The sequence below is a fragment of the Aquila chrysaetos genome, chromosome 3 (genome assembly GCF_900496995.4).
Source record: "Aquila chrysaetos chrysaetos chromosome 3, bAquChr1.4, whole genome shotgun sequence".
In the NCBI taxonomy this organism is placed as follows: Eukaryota; Metazoa; Chordata; class Aves; order Accipitriformes; family Accipitridae; genus Aquila; species Aquila chrysaetos.
Window position 1 is genome coordinate 67,729,363 of NC_044006.1, and position 21,698 is coordinate 67,751,060.

At 37.6% G+C, this 21,698-nt stretch overlaps 1 protein-coding gene across 7 annotated transcripts in view; it reads right to left on the minus strand.

The window, feature by feature from the left end:
* ZMYND11 (zinc finger MYND-type containing 11) overlaps positions 1-21,698 on the minus strand; it is a 109,496-nt gene that overhangs the window by 45,659 nt on the left and 42,139 nt on the right. For 5 of the 7 annotated variants that reach the window (XM_030007733.1, XM_030007731.1, XM_030007732.1 and 2 more), the window contains exon 2: positions 17,872-18,006. In XM_030007733.1, the coding sequence (XP_029863593.1) occupies positions 17,872-17,987 (116 nt within the window). In that variant the 5' untranslated portion in view covers positions 17,988-18,006. Of the gene's footprint in view, positions 1-17,871; positions 18,007-18,285; positions 18,310-20,695; positions 20,818-21,698 lie in introns of those variants that run through there. The other 2 variants (XM_030007728.2, XM_030007729.2) reach the window with 2 other exon arrangements.

Genomic DNA, 21,698 nt, shown 5'->3' on the forward strand with positions numbered 1-21,698 from the left:
GGAGAAGTGAAGAGAGCTGCAATCACATGCAGCAGATAAGTTAATTGACTTCGAACCAATTGTTTTGTGGACATATTTTTCTAGTTATAGCTCCCTTACAGTTACAGGGCTAACTGAATTTCTCTCCCTTTTGGTTTCTCCAGGTACTCTGTCTTTACCTGTCTCCTAGGAGAGAAATCTGTAATTTGCCTGCTTTAAGACAAAAAAAAAAAAAAAAAAAAAAAGCTGCTCTCAGCTATAGTATCTTCTGTTTCATGTTTCATAATGAATTCCAGCAACCATGATTCTTTTGTAACTGTCATCACAAACACCTTCACAAAAAATATTGAGGAAAAATTATTTTAAAGCAGTAGCATTACATGAAAAAAAAAGTTACATCAGTTCAGATTTTTTTTAATGACGTGGCTGACAAGAACTTTTAATGCCTTAGAAGTTATAAATTACAATAAGGGAGGAAGACCACTTTAGTGGTCAACCCTCCAATAAACCCTTCTCTTTGAAGATATAGGCCTTTCAAACTTCTTATTGTTTTGGATGCATAAAGGTCTTTTTCAATCCTGCATTCTCTCTCAAGCTTTCGCTGGAACTGGTTTACACTAATGTAATTTTTTTGTTTTGCTCTGAAGGAAAATAAATTTATATAATCATATAGTAAATTTCTGATTGAGTAGAAGTATATGTTTGTGTCGTAAATTATACAATAATCAGAGCAACACCGGACACTCATAAATTTACACAAATGCAGCATGTTTGCAGGATCTTGGGAGGGTGGGTTAGGGTAAAAACTCTTGGAGGCAGATGCTGCCATTTACTATATTTTACAATGTCTACCACAACATGGTTCAAGTCTGGTTGGTTTGTGCATTCTATCACTTCATAAAAAGTAAGTAATAATAAAGGAAATTAATAGAGAAAGAACAAAAATCTGTGCAAGTCTGTGAACCAAGTTAACATATATGAATCTTTTGCTGGCTAGCAAAAAGGATCGAGGGCCAAGCAATGACTCAGAAGACAGGCAGATTAGTTCAGTTCTGTATCACACTGGGTGGATGTTCATCTGCCCAACCTGATCTCTCTCTGCTTCCGTAGAAACTAAAACTCAACATGAGAACCTGTTCAAGTGATATTAAACACTACAAATGAGTTTTCCAAGTTCTCCAAATTCCAAGGAGGTCTTAAACAGGCAGAGACTCAAATCTATTACTTCACTTTCAGAGTGCAAGTGAACACCATTAGTTTGCTGAAGCATAAAGTGCTAAAGCTTTAAAACTGCCTGAAATAGGGAAAAAACCTCATTTTTTATATACCCATACTCATGTTACATGTATTTCATCTGTGTGCACATATGCACATATTTATGCAAACATAACTAGCTTTTTAAAGTGCAAATTATCTTTGTCAACATTTGCTAACTTCACTGGTTTTTCAGCAAATTTCCATTTTAACTCTGTACTAATGTCCCCGTCAGAGCCACAGCATTCATGTCTTCTGCAATTTCTTCAACTCCTTAATAGTCTCAAATTACATAGCATAGGTATTATCATTTTACTGACAGAACAAATCAGGCAGTGAGCAAGGAAGTGATTTCCCTACAGTTACATAGTAGGCTGCTATAGGCCTGAGAACACAAATCAAGTGTTAACCCAGTGCCATAATCTTCAGTGCATCCTCCTGAAGAAACCATGTATTTTGCATTGCATCATCCATAGTTGCAGAAACACAGCCCAAGGAAACTCTGGAATGTAAGCTACACATTTTGTGATTATTTCTCACTCACATCTCTGAACAGAACAGATATATAATACAAACCAAAAAGCCTTAAACCAACTGTAATCAGCTAAGAGGTTTAATCTGCCTATCTCAACTGTGACAGGTTGTGCACTAGTGAAAAGGAGAACAAGGTTCAGAATCTCCCATTTCTCAAATCCAATCTGTGTTCTCAAGCAGAGTGAAAGTACTGCCACCAACTAAACAATCTCCTCATTTTCTCCAGCTGTAAATCAGGAGTAATAAATCCCCAGTGGCTTTTTGAAGAATACTTTAGTCAATGTTCAGACTGTGCAGTCTGGAGATCCACAAGGGCCATGTTTTCCATTTTTAAAATAAAATGCTCTCAGCCTTCATAGGAAAGCACACACATAGAGAGAATCTTTTTACTTCGAAGAGTAGAACTGCTGTTAGAAAAGTGATTCCTGCCCCCCAAATTTTTATTTATATTAAAACCTGTGAAGTGTATGTGGCTAGATATTCACAAAGACTATAAAACAACACTGGCAGGGTCTAGATGAAATCCTGTCTTGTTTCTCTTCAGCCAGAAGGACGGCAGCTAAACTAAGAAGCGATTAAGGCACAGGATTTGAACCAGAAAAGATAGTTAAAGTTCTTTAATAAGGAAATGTGAAAAACTGTCACAACGTGAAAGATGCTGGAAACACAAAATAAGTTAAACTCCAGCCTAGAGACAGAAAGCATGATGTTTGGAGTCCTAACTACCACATCAAACTCATTACTGGATCGGGGAAAAACAATATTGAAATGTTTTTGTGCACAAGTGACACTACTAATCCAGGGAGCACAAGTCTTTTCCTGGCACTGCATGCACTGAAGCATCTGGCACCAAGAAGTTAAAAAACAAGTAAGAGAGATAAAGCAATCCCCAACTGCTGTTTTCAACAAAAGCTGATTGGCCTTACCTTGGAGACAGGGAGTTGAGGCAATACTGGTTTGTTATGCTCTTACCCAGTCCTCCATATCGACAGATTGGGAAGTGTAATACAATCCCTACACTGCTATTATGCAGCCAGCCAGGAGAAGTAAAGCAAATGCACTTTCAGATGGGTCAGAATAAGGCATGAAGACAAAGTAAAATCTCCTAAATCAGCAAACCACCCCTAATCAGATAGGGGGCTGAAACAACCATTTGAAAATACAATTTAACTATGCTAAACCCTACTATAGAAAATGAGGGTCTGTCTGATGAAAAGAGGAGGTTTGGCCTCATAATCTGCATGTTAAATCCAAATCTCACCAGATTAGGCTGCCTGTCTGCAGGATACAGAAGCAACTGAACTGCTGCTCAATATTAGCATATTTATACGTCAGTATTTTCTCCATTTATAAACTGGCAGCATAAACCTCCTTGACATTAGCATAGAAAAATCTAGCAAATCTAGCAAACTTATAGTTTTTGTAATCAACTTCTAAGAGCCTACTAAAGCATGTTTTTAATTATTGCAACACCACTTGGAAAGCAAAGGATAAGAATCTTTACCATGTAGGTTGTTCATTACCACCCTTAAACAAAACTCAGCATTGTCACACCATCAAATGTATATGTAAATATGCTGACCTTCAGAAACAAGACACTACCAACAGAATCAGGTAAATGCACATGTGCACATAGCTAATATACACACCCATCTGACAGCAAAAGAAAAAATTTAGAGAATGGTAGAGGATAATCATTAATAGATTTGTAGATTGTATGTGTGTGTGCATGCTCATCTGTATTCAGTACACAAAATACCAATCAGAAAAATGTGAAACAACAATTTTCAACCTATTTGGGACTGCAGATGAACAGTAGTGAGGTCTTTTCAAATTTAGCAGGGATAAAATATCATCATACTCTTCTGTTTATATACCTTATTCTTGTCACCCATCCTAAAACCTTGACCACCTCTCAGATACCACAGGGACAGCCCAAGGGAGCTGGAGGTGAGGACTCAAGCAGTTCTCACAGGCCTCATGGCATCCAGAAGCCATACAGCCATCTGCTGCACACCCCACCTGAGCCATGTTGCAATGGTGGAGGAGGAATGATATGCAGGGAAACCTGGTATGTGCTCTTCCAGACTCCCTCTCCTTCACAGCAACAAACTGCAGAAGCTCCTATAACTCATGCCACTACTAAGTGACAACTGGATCTTGCCATCTCCCTTTGCTGGACAAAACTGAACCACAGGACTACCCTAATCCACCTCCAAATCTCTTGCCTGCCCAATATACAGGAGACATTATAGAAGCACCAAATTCTGTCAGCACATGAGGAATTCACACCTAAAATTTAAGAAAAAAAAAAATTCTCAAAATAGCTAGCGTTCAGCATGTCTTTCTATTCAAAACCTACATCTAATACATGTGCTTCATAACATACCTTAAAACTCAAAAAAAAGGTTTGTTTTGATCTAAGGGGTGTGGAGGAAGCAGACCCTAAAGCTGTGATCACCATGGGAGCAAACCAGTAGCTGACACTTGCAGGGAATCAGATGGTGAACTTTTTGCCACACAGCTCACAACTCTTGCTTGGTGCTGCGCAAGACACAACACGAAGCCAAACCCTGTCCCAAAGAGCTTAATATATATGGCCACAAAATAATGCACGTAAATAGCTAACTCTGTTCCCAAAAAGTGCTCTTGAAGCCAACCTTGGTCTACTGAGATGCAGCAAATGGTTTACATGGGCACAGCTGTGTTGTGGCCTGAAAAACAAAGCTGGCCAAGGAAGGAAGGAAGGAAGGTTATTTAAGGTGGAAAGTTGACACAGCTATTTAAAAAAAAATCTCAGTTTTTCTGGACTCATAAGGAATTGCATTTTCAGCCACCTGAACCCATCAAAAGGAAAATACTGAAAAACTGCTACAGCAAGCATCTCTGTAAAAGACTAAAGTAAAATACATATCGGAAATAGCTGCCTTATATAAAATACAACAGTGTGACAAGTGTAGGTAGATGCTAATTTTAGTGGCAAACACTGTAATCTTGGTCTGATCAATTATCTCTGTCTATGCTTGATGCCTCCGCCCTCCACAATACGAAGGGAAGTAGCAGCCTGCTGGCAGCAGCAGACTATCTGCTAAGCAGCTCATCCAGGGAGAAACAAAGGTCTTAAGATTTCCCTGTATGCATACCCCATCTCATAGTTGAGATCTGATAAAATACAGCAGATCCCATTAAACTCAACTGAAAGACTGCCATTAATTTTAAATGTTACCTACAGGTATATAAAAATGTCCTAGATTCAGGGACAGACCTTAAGGAATAATACATAAAAATGGAAGGAAAGCAGCCAAAAATCTACTCTGCGTTTCATATTGTGTTCCTACCTCTGGTGAGAAATGATGCCTTTTGCTTTAGATTCAGGGTATGACAGCAGTCTTATAGAAGGGCCATGCACTTCTTTTACGACTTTTTTTAATTTGCAAAGAATAGGTCACTTGGTCATACTGAAAGTAAAAATGGAAGAGAAGGCTGTGATTGACTTTTTTTTTTTTTAAACAAATACAGCTACATGGCATAAGAACTTAAAATACCCAGGCTCAAATCTCGGGAATCCACTAGCTATCCTTGTGGAGAGCCAGGTGAAGATTTGTGCTTACAGTTGTGTCTCAAGGTCTCAACTCCAAAGCATAGGCTGCCTGCTCCCACCAGATGTAGCACTGTGGTACAAATCAACTTTCACAAAACACCAGCTAAACATTATGGGTATTTGTATTTCAGAACAATATATTTGAAATATAAATTCCCTGCTTGCCAGAAACTGAGAGCTGGTCTGAGAGCTGAAGACAATACAGACACACAGAAAGTAAAACTGTTTACAGTGGGGACACAGCACCACACTTTTGTTTTCTAAGATACTTTTTGGTATGTTTACAGTTCCTGAAGTTTTGATTATGGATTAAATTCACTAAGATAAAGACAACCAAAGCATAACATTTTTCCTCTGTACTTACACTTCAAAAAGAGATGCATGTATTTGATTTCCACTGTACTCCACATACCAACAACACACTGCATAGACCACGCAAGCATTGACAGAGCTGTTGCCTGTGCAATAAAACACTGATTATATGATCTACATTTTGTGCAGTCCAAAATTCCAAGTGGGGGACACAGAGAAACTGAATTACAGAGAAATGATGAATTTTCTTTTCCGACATCAGTATCTGCAACATTCATTTTGAAGACACATACACCATCTAAGTAGGAAATGTTTTAAAAATGTGTTTTGTCTACCCTTCATAGTCTAGAAATACAGCATTTGCATGAATATGGAGTCTAATTTTGTGCAGTGTTTTTATAAAACAAAAAGAATGCACAAACTTGATAGTGAAACAGTGAGATCCTGCAGTTCAGTGAAACTCAGATCTGCCTGATATTTCTGCTGCTGCTAAAACAAAGCTAAGGAGTAATCTTTTTGTGCGTGCTTTAGATATCCCAGGCACTATGCAGTTTCCTATAATGTTAATCACCTGGGTCATTTCTATCAAAAACACAGTAATTTTAGCTCAGGTAATTCCTTATTTCAGTAATTTCAATTCTCACTCATACAACTTCACTATACACTTAAGACTGTGTAAACCTCCAATATGACCATGAAAAGCAAGTAATTAAGGTACCAGCCTATTCAATCCTTATCTACAAAAATCTCCCTTTCAGAACTACTACCAGCTTCTTAAGGAGGAACTTATATAAAAAAGGGCTCTGCTCCCATTTTCCCAACCTGAAAAGTTGTATGTGATACTGCTGGTAATGTACATGTATGTGCGCTGAGCACTACTGGCAAACAGGAGCACTCATCGTTCAGGGGCATTGCATGCATATGCACAATTGCTTGTGTGTATGCAGAGCCACTGTTCCATCCAGCACTTTTCTGCAGATGTACTGAAGAGACAAACAAGTAATACATGACTCAGAATATAACATCCTAGCTACCTTGCAAATGAAATAGTCGGCTCATATTAAGAGTCTATTCAAAACATGCTTAAAAAAATACATATTCAAGTGCTTTCATGATTCAGTTTTTTACAGTTTTCTATCTAATTTAATTTCCATTCTTATCTGTGTTAAAAGTAACAAAAACCTTTTTTTTTTTTTTTTTGTCAGATAAGTTTTAGCTTGGCTGAGTTTCAAAATCATCACACTGTCACACAAATGTTCACCTAATTACCAGCTAGGGAACAGCACAACGGCTGGAAAAGCCATCAGGGCAGGGCTACCGGTTTTGGTGATGATATTGTTTATATGAATGGGAATATGAAAGTGCAGCCTAAAATAGATGGTATGAGTAGTGCTTTGGAGATCATTCTCTCTCCACTGATTACAGAGAAAGCCTTGATGAGCACTTCAGGCCAGGTAACAACCTGTTAAATGGCTATGTCACACTCATTTTTATCTTTTACCTCTAATAGAAGGCCACCTTTATTTACAGCAAAGAAACCAAATGTAAGCTAGAAGTTTCACTTTCAAATATTATAAAGATGTTATGATTTGAGCAAAAATCAATACTGGTTGTGACACAAAAAGTAAATTGGTTTGCTTTTAGTAATTAGAAATAAAGATAGCCTGTTATGTATTTTTCTGTGTAAACTTACACAACTTCAACACAAATATTAATAGAAGTATGGAGTACATGAGAATATTCATTAAAATGAAAATGGGGACAGTGATTTTCAAATCAGTTACACTCTCACCACTTTCCTTCTCAATACTTATACTGGAGTTCATAGTTTGCATGTATTTTCTAAGAAAAGTATTAAACATGGAACATTACAATTTTTTTTTTTCTCCTTACACACAGTAAGGAGAGTTTAAATGAGTTTGCACTCATTAGCAAACATCAAACAACGAGTACGGCTGTTGTTAATAACCATGTGTTTGTGCTGTTAATGTGAATCATTTTGTTTACCAGTCATACTCATGCTCAGCCCAGAGATGACTTCACCTACTGAATCAATGAAGAACACTGACCTTTGAGATAAAAAAACTGCCTTACTAGCAATACCACATAAGAGCATTCTTAAAAGAAGGATTATTAAATAAGGAAAATTGATCAAGCAAAATTCATTAGAACATCTGAGCACCTATCTATTTATTTTTTGCAGAATGAACTGTAGGAACTAGATGTGTATGCATTAATATTTCTGATCAAAGCAAATACACAAAAAGTTTAGCCTCACCTCAACAAAATAGCCTTTTATGCTAAACCCCTACCAGTGTAACGGTTGCACAGCCAGCTACACCATCCTTTCCATTCCAAGTAGTCAGCATAAAGCAGGAAAAAAGGTGGCAAGGCTGGAGGAATTTCTGTCAGTCCTATGGTGAAGAGTTTTCTACACTAGGCACTGAATTAGTCTTATGACAGCCAGCACTGTGAAGCAGACCCAGCAATTCAGGTAGCAATGTTCTTTATCACATGGTGGGAGAGTGGCTCAGTACCAAGTTGAAGGAACAATTATCCCTAACACGTCACAAACAACACTGCTTAATATATCTAGACTTCTTTTTATGTATTTCTTTAACCAGTTTAATTAATGTGATTAGAGACAATCATAACACAAATTGAAGAAATTATCTATATCAACAAAAGAGCTTGATGGGAAAAAAGAGTAATTATTAATATGCATTATAAAGCCAAGATGACACTTTAACCAAATTACTAAATCAGAAATTTTAATTCTACTACACTTTAACCAAATTACTAAATCAGAAATTTTAATTCTACTACTACTCAGAGTAAATGCAGCTAGGTTCTTTATAGCTTTTTTCCAAGAAATTTTATAATTTTTTCCTGTCATCCCTGCTTCCACCCTCCTTAGTCAAAAATGTCTAAAAGCAGCTCTTAAAATGGACCATTAATACAAGCAATATTAGTTACATAATATCCAAAACAGAAAATCATGATGAACTCACAAACAAAATTAAGATTAAACACCGTGTCCTGGTTTCAGCTGGGATAGAGTTAATTTTCTTTCTAGTAGCTGGTACAGTGCTATGTTTTGAGTTCAGTATGAGAAGAATGTTGATAACACACTGATGTTTTCAGCTATTGCTAAGTAATGTTTAGTCTGAAGTCAAGGATTTTTCAGCTTCTCATGCCCAGCCAGCGAGAAAGCTGGAGGGGCACAAGAAGCTGGCACAGGACACAGCCAGGGCAGCTGACCCAAACTGGCCAACGGCGTATTCCATACCATGTGACGTCACATCTAGTATAGGAACTGGGGAGTGGGGGCGGGGGGATCGCAGCTTGGGGACTAACTGGGTGTTGATCGGCGGGTGGTGAGCAATTGCACTGCGCATCATTTGTATATTCCACTCCTTTTATCATTACTGCTGTCACTTTATTAGTGTTATCATTAACATTATTAGTTTCTTCTTTTTATATTCTATTAAACCGTTCCTATCTCAACCCATGAGTTTTACTTCTTTTCCTGATTTTCTCCCCCATCCTACTGGGGGGGGGGGCAGTGAGTGAGCAGCTGCATGGTGCTTAGTTGCTGACTGGGGTTAAACCACGACACACCATATGAAGAAACATAAAAGCTTTATGACAAATGTAGCTATCTACAGGTAACACAGGTGAAATTTAATGAACATATGCCGTTGTGAACATTCCTTGTGCAAACAATGAGAATCCATCACTCCTTCTCAAGGGTCTTATAAAATATGACTTCTTTTCAACATTTTTGTGAATCTGGATGTTAAAAAATCCTCATTAGCTTGCTGAATATTACCCCACTGGTCAGGCTTAGTACAAATTTACAAGCAAAACTGTGTATCAGTTATGATGCAAAAGTTGGTGAGACTCCCTGTACTTTCTTGCATACATGCAGTTTTCAGTGTTCTTTTTATTACTTTATAGCATATAACTGAACTTTTGAAAATGTCCAAAAAATTTCAACCTGAATGCATCACTTAACCTCACTGTGAAGTCATCAGTATAAAAAAATAATGTATCAAACAAGTAAAACATTTTGGTGTCCATCATATTTCTATGCAACATATTGCTATGCTTGTAACTGATAGTTATGCACACATAATGCAGAGTTTTTATATATGACCAAAATAGTACTTTTACTAAAAATTTTGTTATTAGGGAGTCAAATGATCAGGTCTAGATTGCTTTTTGTTTTATTAATATAAAGATTTTTAACCAAATTGATCAAAAATTGCTAAAAAAGCACAGAAGACTTTTTTTCCCCCCAGGATTATCTATGACTAAGTATTTACAAGCTTTAAAACTCTGGACTTAGTTCATTCTCTTGGTTTAACATAAAAATAGTGTTATGAAAACAGAAAAAACCCCATTGGTTTGGGGCTAAAAGAAGCAACTGAAGTTTATCATGGGAAAGAGAAGTAAAAGAAATAGAGAAGGAGATTGACTTAGTGGAATCAGACACAAAGTGCTTTGTCCTTGACTATAACAGAAAACACATAAAAAGGTATTTAAGAGTCTTCTACCCTATCATCGCCTGGTGATGTGTTTCTGTGTTTGTTTTCTGTAATGCATAAATCTATAATTAAGCCAGCCCAATACAAACTGAATTCAGTTTTCTCAGAGGTGAACACTCAATAGACAGGCTGCCACTAAAAGCAGCTATGTGGCCTGCTGAGGAAGTAGTATCCTGTTTCTTATTGTAGGACCTTGTAGTCCACACTTTTGCTTACCCTTGCATAATTATGAACTACTATTACGCTACATGGCAGGGAAAAAAACTTCACTGTACTGTTCTTCCTCATCCTTTCCCAACTGGTAAATGTGAGCTTTCCTGAGCACCTCCTTTAATATTGACCTCTTCCACCACAGTACAACTGACCAGGGTTTGATTAACACGTACCAGATTCTGAAGAGTTGGTTTTAATAACACTATTTGCTTCACATGATCACATTTAAAACATACATGAGGATGTAAAAATGTGGAAAATGAGCCAGTAACACTGGTTAAAAGTGAACTCAAGCAACCACTGCATTCTTCTGCATAACAGGAGAATGTTTTACTTCAAACAATTGTTTTCAGATAAGCCTACTCTCCAGTAACAAAAATACAGATATTTTAGGGGAATGGCTTGACAAAGGATAAGAAACCAACAGAGCAGAAAAACATTTCTAAGCTTTCCTTTCAGTCAAAGAAATATCAGGTGCTACAATACTACTGCTAATGTAAAGTTAAACAACAGGATTACCTAGTTATAAATCCAGAGTCATCTGCTCTCCTAATCATTCTTATGGCTTACAATTTTGTTTATGCATGACTATTTAGGTGCAACATGCAAAATACTAGGAAGATTTAAATTTTCATCAAAGGTACTATAAATAGTGACAGATTTTTTCTAACAAGTTTCTGAGCTTCGAAAAAGCAATACTGTAAGAATCTTGTTCTTTCATTTTTCTTGCCACTGCATTGCATATTCTTATTTATACTCCCTTGTGATTGTTCTCTACCCGTTCAAATTGCTCATTTTCTTATTTATACTCTCTTGTGATTGTTCTCTACCTGTTCAAATTGCTCATTCTCATCTTTGCTTTAATCAGTGCTTCTAGAAATTGTTTTCTGTTAAAGTAGACAGGCTAGAAACAGAACAGCAAAAGAACTAAGGCAACAAAAACAGATTTATGGATGGGAGAGGCCCTTAACTTTAACTGTTCTCAGAGACTGACTGGAGAAATTTCACAGAGTGATATTTGGAGAAGAAATCCCCCTCTTCAGACTAAATGTCAAACTGAGAGGGTCACATAGTCAATCTACAACTGCTAGAGTCTCCACCTCAACTGTGAGAGGAGAGTATCTCATCATTTTACAGTAATCTTTCATACTGAGTAATTCTTTTCTGGCATGCTATCCCATCAATGCTGATTAATGTCAGTCCACGCAAAGCGAACAAGGGACTGACAAAGTCTACTCTATATAGGCTTGGGATCTGCTCATTTCTCTCAGATGTTCTGACTTAGCTGCACTTACATTAAATTAGAATTTAACAAAAATGAGTCCACAGAACAGATGTGGGAAAAATGGTTATGACCATTTAGGGATGTAGTACTGGACCATCCCATTTGAAAGCCAATTAAAAAAGATGAGAGTCTTTGTACCTATTTAGGAAAAAAAGACATCTTCTTGTATCACCAGTGTTGTAAAACAGCTTTCTGACTGATGAAACTGATAGTTTCAGTTTTGCCCTATTTGAAAACAACACAAATTCTCCAATTATAGCATATCAGTTTTATCCTAGATAATGGTCTTTCCATCAGCTTCATCCCCCCAAAAGCTGGGATACCCTGTGGACTATGGTCACCCTTGGTTTCATTCCCAAACTAACTAATTCTCAGGCTCCATTCTGGAGAAGCCAGCTTGTTTCTCCTGGGAAAAAGGCAAAGCACATCCAAGAGGCTAGTTTGCTCCTGAAAGAGAACATGGATTGCTCCTGATAGAGAACCTTCTGCCAAGGGCACTCCAACACTCATTCCAGCATGCTATGTGTCCTCAGATGCCTTCACATCATGTCCGATGGCAAACTATCATGCCTCTAGCATCAAGTTTCAAGAATAGCATTGCTGTGGGCTGTATTATTTTTGGTGCTTAGAACTGAAGAACCACACACACAGATAAAACAAACAAAGAATATTTTGGGGCCAAAGAAACACTCCATGAGCCAAAAGCAACGTGGTGTACTCACAGCATTATCTGCTCCAAATGGTGCCAGGGCATTCCCTGCTACAGTACACAAAGACAGTATGGACACAGACTTTATAGGAGACAGGGAGAGAAGCCAATCAACTAAATAAAACAACAAACACATCAAAGGGAGAGAGAAAAAATTATGAGGAAGTAAGTATGGAAGAAAAAAATTATGTGTTGGTTCTTCACATTAACCTTCATGGAATAGTTTAGAAACCAGAATAATTATCTGTTTACAATGACAAAATCTTGAAAGCAGTGAATAATAGTTCTAGAACACCGTATTTGCCAACTGGGTATTTTAATAACAACTTAATAGATAATGCACTCTGAACTAATCATAAAGATCATGAAATGTTCATAAATTGCTACTGAGGAAACCCAATACCTTGTGAGAAAAAGGGTAAATATTTAATTAATAGTTAATTAAATCTTAGGAGTCCAATTACCTATAAGGGAATTATAAAGAAAACACTATAAAAGAAACTGGAAGACTGGAGTAGCCAAAGAAAGAGAACTTTAAAAACATGTCTGTACAGGAATACTTACAAATCTGCTATGCAACTGAATGTCAATAATTTATCCTACTCATTTAAGTATGCATACCTTTTTTCCAGTGTATTTTAAGGCATTTTATTCCATAGAATAAATTTTTGAGGTTACCCCAAATCCAGAACAGATGGAAGATAATGAGGAAAAAAGAGAAAGTCAAAGCATAATTATAATTTTGAACACACTTTTAGGGATGAACAATTTGTCAAGCTGCGCTCTTGACAGAGAATTCACAAGATATGGGAAGCCATTTCTCTGCTAGTGTTTACACCATAACTAATACCAATAATACTCACCTAAATAATTGATATATTAGGGTCAAATTGTCCCAACATCAAGTCTGGACAGAAAAATAAGTCACATTACTTGATAAATACCTCTTGGAAATATTTTGTTATTAAGTAATTTGGTAGTTCAGAAATGTTAGATATTTCTAGTAGTTAGATCTTAAATTATTATAATTCATTGACTTGAGATACACTATGACAATATAAGCCAGGTTAGAATATTTATTTTGTGTAGCTTTACAGAAATGTTACCACTGCCTTCAAATGAGCTTTACAGTTAAATAAAAATGCACTGAACATACTGAAGGCTATGTACAAAGACAGGAACTTATATATATATATATTTTAAAGTTCTCTTCAAAAGGCAGCTTGCACTTTCAGTACTAATCCCTTTAAATTCACTACACTGTTACTTCTTCTTAGTATTGGTTTTCAATCCTTCATTTAGTTTCCAAGCTACTGAAAAATGCTTATCTCCAACCAATGGAAAGTACCTTTCCAACTATAATGTACCCCCACACATAATCACTAAAATTGCAGAATCCCTTTATAACGATTTGTTGATTTTTTTTTTTCTTTGAGACATCAAGTCTGTGCAGTGTGGTCTCTTCCCTACCAATGCTTTTATTTAAGTATTTATATAATACTCTAACTAACAGTGTCATATTCTTGCCATTTTTCCACACACACGTTTAATTCCTTCAAAATTACATATCTTTCTTGTGTTTTTTAATACTTCTCTGCATGCAATGACTCTTCTAAAATAATGGAGAAAATTTCAGTAAGCTTACTAATTTCTTCAAGACTCTAACTTGCGTATTCAAATTTTCCAGGTGACTCCTCAGTGTAAGACAGTTTTCAATCACTTTCTAAAAATGCATTTTTCTATTCTTGCTTTTCCCCCTCATCAATTTAAAAAGCAAAGCATACCTGATTTAGTCTACTTTTAATTAAAGGGCCTCTTTCCTTATAGGTTTTTCCTGATAATATTAGAAGTACCTTCTAGTGCTCTTGGCTCCTCCTACACTATCCTCCTACTCTTATGTTCTCTACAGAAAATGCGTGGCTAGTTCTATAGATTTTTCTTGTATGCTTTCCATTGCCAGTATCTTCTGGAAGTCTTTCTTTACCCCAGATACTTTTTAACAATTACACATAAAGTGCACAGGTTACATTTTACATATTTTAATGTGTGATATATATTTGTCTTTTTGACATATTGAGTTGAAACAGTTAATAATCTATAAACAATGAATTCTCTTTTTATATTACCAACATTTCCTCTCTGGTCGTAGAAAGTAAATGTTCCTTGATATGTACAGTAGCTTCTACTCAGCACCAGAAGATTAAGAAAAGCAAGAAGTAAATGAAATAAACAGGAATATGTTAGGAAGAGGGAGACAACCATGCTGAGCTGCCAGTTAGGAGAAAAGCCAGCAAACAGGTTTGCCTGAAAGTAGCAAACCATCTGATGAAGAAAGCAACAATAAATTAACCTGCTGTTAAGGTGTTTAGACTAACAGGTCAGGAAATATACAGGACAACTTGTCTCTAGCAACAAATGAACCCTCAAACTATGGCAAAGAGAAAATGAAATAAAAAAATCAAATAATGAATCATCTTTTCAACTTGTGAAGTTCTCTGAAAGTACACATTTGTCATCCACTATATGACATGGTAGGATGACTGTCACTTACCTTAAACATGTATTTATAAAAAAAGATTATCTTGCTGTTTTTCTGTATCCTTACTCACGAATAAGACATGCTTCCATGAATTTCATTGTCATTATTACTTGCAAATACTTGTAATATGCAAAGCCACTCTTTCAGTCAATGCCAAGAGGTATTAACACTTCTAAAAAAAGTTATTAATCCAAGAATGAGAATCCTCCCTTTAGCTTCAACTATGTATATATGCTCATAATTTTCCCTGTTTGGTATTGATCTTTCTTATTATTCATGTATTTGCCTACGTGCCCAGAAACTGATCTTTTAAGGAACTGCAGTTGTACTTGACCAAAATGATCTTTGAGCGTGGAAGAATACATCTGTGCTGGTTTTGGCTGGGATAGAGTTAATTTTCTTCATAGCAGCTAGTATAGGGCGATGTTTTGGATTTCTGCTGAAAACTGTGTTGATAATGCAGAGATGTTTTCATTATTGCTGAGCGGTGCTTACACAGAGCCAAGGCCTTTTCTGCTTCTCACCCCACCCCACCAGCGAGGAGGCACAAGGAGTTGGGAGGGGACACAGCTGGGACAGCTGACCCCCACTGACCCAAGGGATACCCCAGACCATATGACATCATGCTCAATATATAAAGCTGGGGGAAGAAGAAGGAATGGGGGACGTTCGGAGTGATGGCGTTTGTCTTCCCAAGTCACCGTTAGGCGTGCTTTCCTGGAGATGGCTGAACACCTGCCTGCTGATGGGAAGTAGTGAATGAATTCCTTGTTTTGCTTTGCTTGCGTGTGTGGCTTTTGCTTTACCTATTAAACTGTCTTTATGTCAGCCCACAAGTTTTCTTACTTTTACCCTTCTGATTCTCTCCCCCATCCCACTGTGAGGGGGGTGAGTGAGCGGCTGCGTGGTGCTTAGTTGCCGGCTGGGGTTAAACCATGACAACATCAGCTGCTCAGTTTTCATCAGAAGAGATATTTTGATGCCCTGCTAATTTCAGAACTTTATTTTGAATATTATGTAATATGCATACTCATTTACTAAGTCATCTGTGTTTCTTCATCAATGACTAGTACCGTAAAGCAACTCAAAGTCTTTATCTTTTCCTTGTCAAAAGTTATCTCCTTAAAAATACCATATAATAGAAACTAGATCACTGTTCATCACTCCTGTCACTGATGTGCATGTAGAGCACTTACAACGTCCAAGCGCTTTTTAGATTACTCTTCACTGCTAACACCTTGCACATCTTTCTCAAAGTACTAAGGCTGCCTGCATCTCTGTTTAGTCACTTATTTTTCTTCTGATTAGAGATGAGTCATACAATCTGGATCTAGACTGTTTTTTAAAAAATCAAACTACCCTTCAGTTACCAAGAGCAGTACTTCTTTTTCTAGTATCTAATTACTTGTTTTCTCAACCTTGTTTGTAATGATAGGATTTGTCTTACCTAACTTTACCCAGCTAAATGGTGTTCGCACTATCTTAAAATAGGCATGTCTCATAAGAGTGGGATGAATCCCCAGCTAGACATGCCTGTCTCCCTTTATTACATATAAAAAGAGCATAAACAGCTAACAAACTCAGCTAATATATGGCCTGGAGCAAGTAATTTGAAATGTTAAAATGGAAAGTGTATACCATTAGTTTACCCACTTGTCTCCTTGGAGACATGATGCAAATATATATGCGTTAAAGCATTCTGAAACTCAAGTGCAACCGCAAAAATGAAATTCCGCAAAATACAATCTACCTCTCAAGCCCACTTGGAACTCTATCTCTGGGAAGGTGCTTTTTGGTTTAACGGTGTGGTTTAGTTTGTTGTAGGAGCCAGCTACACACTAATTCATTTGGGACATCATCTTTTTTCTTTCTCCTGTTTATTGTTCACTGTGTTTGGAGAACCTGACCTGTTACACTTCCTCCACTTATGAAACCAGTTTTGCCTGTCACTTCCATCCCACAGCTTCCAAACTCTATCAGTAGACCATGTTATAATGATTTTCACTTCGTTAGTCACCTGTACTGTTTATAACTCTCCCCTTTAATGGTCTCTGGCCTCATTATCAGTTCACGTTGGTTCTGGCAACTGAAGAGTTGCCAACTGGTTACTTTTGCTCTTTTAAATTATTCATATTGATTACTTTGACAAATGTGACGTACATGTTGGCCTGGAAATGCAGACAAAGCAGAGAAAGGCACAAAACCTCCCTCAGTTTTACTACAGTGGCTACCCCAAGTTATCTTAAAAGGTATTTTAATATTGTAGACCTTTTTACACACTGCCAGCTCCACAGAACAATGAATATATATTTCTCTGTGTATACAGCACCTAATATATCTTGAAGAATATTTTAATATTAACAATAGTATTAGGAATATGTGGTAACCATCTCATGTCTTTAATAGCATCCTATGGCCATCTAAGCAAGTATGGCTTCTTATTTGTTTGAGCAACCTAACACTTCAGGTTTATCTTTGCCTTCTGGAAAAGAGTTCCTAACTGGCCTATCACATTTTCCTAAAGAATTAGATTATTTACAGATTTTATTGCCCCTTACTCCTTAACTGTTATATCTACTTCTTGTATTTTAACCAAGCTACCAAGTGGGTACAACTCTTACATGGTAAACTCAGTTCAAGTACTATAATATTGCATACTTCCTAAAGATGCTTATACAAAACAAATACAGGGTGAGTAAGACCTCAATTCAATGGATTAAGCCGCAGTTTAGGATCTTTAGGTGCTCAGTTCTGTAAGGGTTTTTTTTATAATTAGATAATTAGTAACACAGAAATGCATGTAACTGTTTCATGTTTACTGTCTCTCCTTCCCAGGGCTTTTAATAGCATCAACCTTCCCCCTCATCAAGACTTTTTTTGGAACGGATCACTTACTTTGTAATACGGTCAATGTTAGCAATTTGCTTCTGGTTCCGGATTATTTCTATAGCTGCCCAAAGATGCTGGATAGCCTTTGTATCTGCCTGTCGTCTCTTCGTTAAGCGTGCCATGACCTGTTTACTTGATCAGCTGCAGCCGATAAATAAAAAAAAATACACCAAAAAGTTAATCATGAATTATGAAATGGATTACATGATGATCATATTGCAATAAATATGATTACAAGGAAAATTTTGTTAACCTATAGCAATTCAATTTGTATACAGCAGCATGTTTTCTTATGCTTAAAGAGCAGTAAAAAACAACAAAAAAAAGTAGTTTAAAAGAACCCCTTTCACATCATATAATCTATACAGAAGACAAAAGGTGAACAGTAAAAATTATCAAATCAATAGCAAACAACTTAACTGGTTACGAAAAGTCACTTAGTTCACATCTCAGTTCCCTAAAATATGGTAAAAAGCAGAAGCTACCCTAGCCTGAAGCTTCCACAGCCTCCTGCGTTGCCCAAAACCCTTAAAAAGGGCAAGTGGTGCTTGACTACATTGCACAGTGTAAGCATGAACCCTGACACAGAGAAAAAGCTGGACCCACAGTGTAGTATACAATATAGTTCTCAGAGTATTACTTTCATATTTTTATCATTTACAAATATTTTTAAAAATCCATTCTATGAGCAGAAATGAGAAGTATATTTTCATGGATGATAAATATTTAAAAAAATACTTTGGAGCAATTCCATTTTCTGTAACATGCTAAAACCCAACAGGACCAGAGTGCTTCTGATGGCATTTACCCATCTAATCAACCCTGAACGGGAACATAATGAGCATCTGGCTTTGTTTACAAATTTTCCAAAAGCTCGAGGCAATGAGTACAGATAAGCCATAAATCGCCTACAGCTCTACTACAAGTACAGAATCCCTTTTTAAAAGCTTAACGATGCATTTTGATCACTAAATAACTTTCTTCCAGTGCCACCACTTTCTCAATGAAAAAAATGACTGATTTATGACTGCTACCAAGGTCTATAATTTATTTTAGAGCTCTGTCCTCAAAATGAACTCTGTGGTATGCACATGGATATTTGTAGCTAGCAGAATATTAACTTCAGTAACCCCAAATAATATAAAAAATGCAAAAACATTACACCATCTGTGCAATGTTAAAGATAGGAATTTAAGTATTAAAAGTGTCCCTCCTCTCAAACTCAGAAAAATTAAACAGATTTCAGTATTCCATCAGTTGCAGCAATGTAATTTTCAAGTCCATGGGACCTACAGGTACTTGTCAAAGAGGGCTATCAAGTTTCAGATCCAGTATTAGCTCAGCAATGCTCACTCACTCTACAGGTGTAAGGAAATGAAGTGCAACGTTCTATTATTATGGAGAAGAAATGACTTAACAGCATTGTACTTAACATTACATAGCCCATTAAAAAAAAAAAAAAAAAAAGAGCAAAAAAGATGATGTGAAGTGATATGTGCACATCCAGGTGCATGAGGCACCTCTCTCTGGCTGCTGGAGATAGCAAGGAAGGGCAGAACAGAGTGGCGCTCACAGAGACACGGTGTAGTCACACATTGACCCCACATTTCTGCTTTAGAAATCTCTTCCCACTGGGATTTAAAGCAAGGGCAACTGGGTGGATCTCCCAGTAAAGAAAGGCCAAGAATACATTTTTGAGGGAAGGGTAAGAGGCAATATGACAGATATACTGCTAAGAGTGACAGCCAGCAGATAGCATCGCCTAAGAATGATTCAGAGAAAGAAAGCCTCTGTTGGGAATAGTGGTAAAAGACACTGCATCCCTGTGAGCTCCTTTGCATTCATTTCACAGCACATGAGGCCATTACAAGTAAAAAAAAAACCCTCCTAGTTTGTAAGAGAAACATATGATTATTTGTAGAATTTAATTCTTAAGGAAAATAGACTTGTAAAATACAAAAAAAGGTTAGACACTATCATGAAAAAGGACAATCTTTACAGCCCCATTATCTTAGCATAGAACTCCTTTCGTAACACATAACTGACTGAAAGTGCAATAGTTCTTTATATTCTAGCCCTCTACAAACTATCTGCTTTAAAAGCTGTCAGCTGATATGGCAGTCAACAGGCCGGACACGGAGCCTCTTACGCAGTATCACGTCCACATGCGAGGATCAAGGAGGAAACACTCATCCTTCTCGACCCTGATATCAGTGTGAAACAACAGACTAGTTCTCAGTTCATTTTGTTACAAACGAAGTGGGTCCTGTTATCCCAACTACTTTAAAAATAACCGTTATTTTTGGCAGCCTGGCACATGGCTGCCTGCGTGAGAGCCGCTCTCAGCGCGCCTGGCAGAGGAGGAAGGAGCTGGTTTTCTCTCACACCCCTGTGACGCCTGGGCCTGAGGGCCCCAGCACAGGGCAGGGCCTCAGGGAACCCATCTGCTGCCTCAGCGTGGCCCCATGTCCCCACTGTGCAGCCGAAGGAAAGGCTGACCTTTGGGGCTAAGGACTTCCCTCTTGTGTCTCCAGGGTGGGAGAAGCAGCCCGCGTCCAAGACAGGGAGAGGGAGAGTGAAGGATCGCTGTAATTACGAGTTCCTGAAGCCCTGTGGTTGCAGAGCTGCACCTAAGATGGCTGCCAGCGGGCAGAGGAAGACCTCTCCCTGCAAAGGCCCTACGGGCTCCCCGTTTCCTTTGGAGTGCGCTTTTGGAACAAATTTCCCGACGACCCCCCTGCCCCATCCTTATCGCGCTTTATTGGCTTGGAGTGTGCAAACGCGATGCCCTGTGCCATGGCTAACTCCAACCCACAGTACAGGCACGCACCTGCCAGGCCCCAACCATACAGAGAGGTGACTCGATGGGACCAGACTGGACCTGGATGGAAGGAACCCCGCCAAAATGCTCCGGTGCGGATCCCTGCCAGAACTGCTCCCTCCTGGCTGGTCCCCTGCTCCCCACCACTGCTCACACGGGCACAGCCATGGCTCTTCCCCCGTCTGTCTGGAAATAAAAGCAGTAAGAATTCTGATACATGGGGCACAGCAATCACACGTGTTCTGTTCTGCTGGTTTGGTTTTTTTTTGTAAGATACAATAATTTTAGCAGCTGTTCTGCCTTCAGAGAATGTATGTTTCATTTTTATAGCTTTGGTTTACTATTTAAGGGCATTTTTCTTAAACTCAAGACTTGACACTCCACTATTTAAATAGCAGTTCTTATACACCACACTTCCAAAAATATAAAAATAGATTTTTTTTTTCTCCCAAAAAAGCCCAGACCACTTTAGCATTATTTTCATCTTTTAATTGCACAGTGTAGAAGAAATATAAAGCCTTTTTGCATTAAAGAAAAAGATTAAAAGATTGTGGCATATTTCTTGCTGTTCATTGCAGTCACTCTTCCTCCATGCTAAAACTAACCACAACAGTCTACTCCCTGCATTCCTGCAAAAATATAAGCAGTTTTCTATATTATTATAAAATCTTAAAGATAACTTTTATCACACTGTAAATAGTTCATAAAATGCTTTGGAGTGCTACTTCCAAGCAACAGAAAATGCTCCCAGTGCTTCAACATGCACAACTTATTCATGCAAATAATAGTTTAAAGTTTAATGGGAGACACATTAGATTCTTAAATCCATATTTATCACTCCTGATTATTTGCTTATGTGTGGTGCACACACAAACACATGCAAGAGAACAAGCATAAACATCCAGTGCGTGTGAGTGTGTGCAAGAATCTATGTCTTAGAGGTTAAATACTGAAAGAGGCTGATTCATCCATGCAGTGTTTTAAAGAAGATAGAATTGCAGAGACTCTTTAA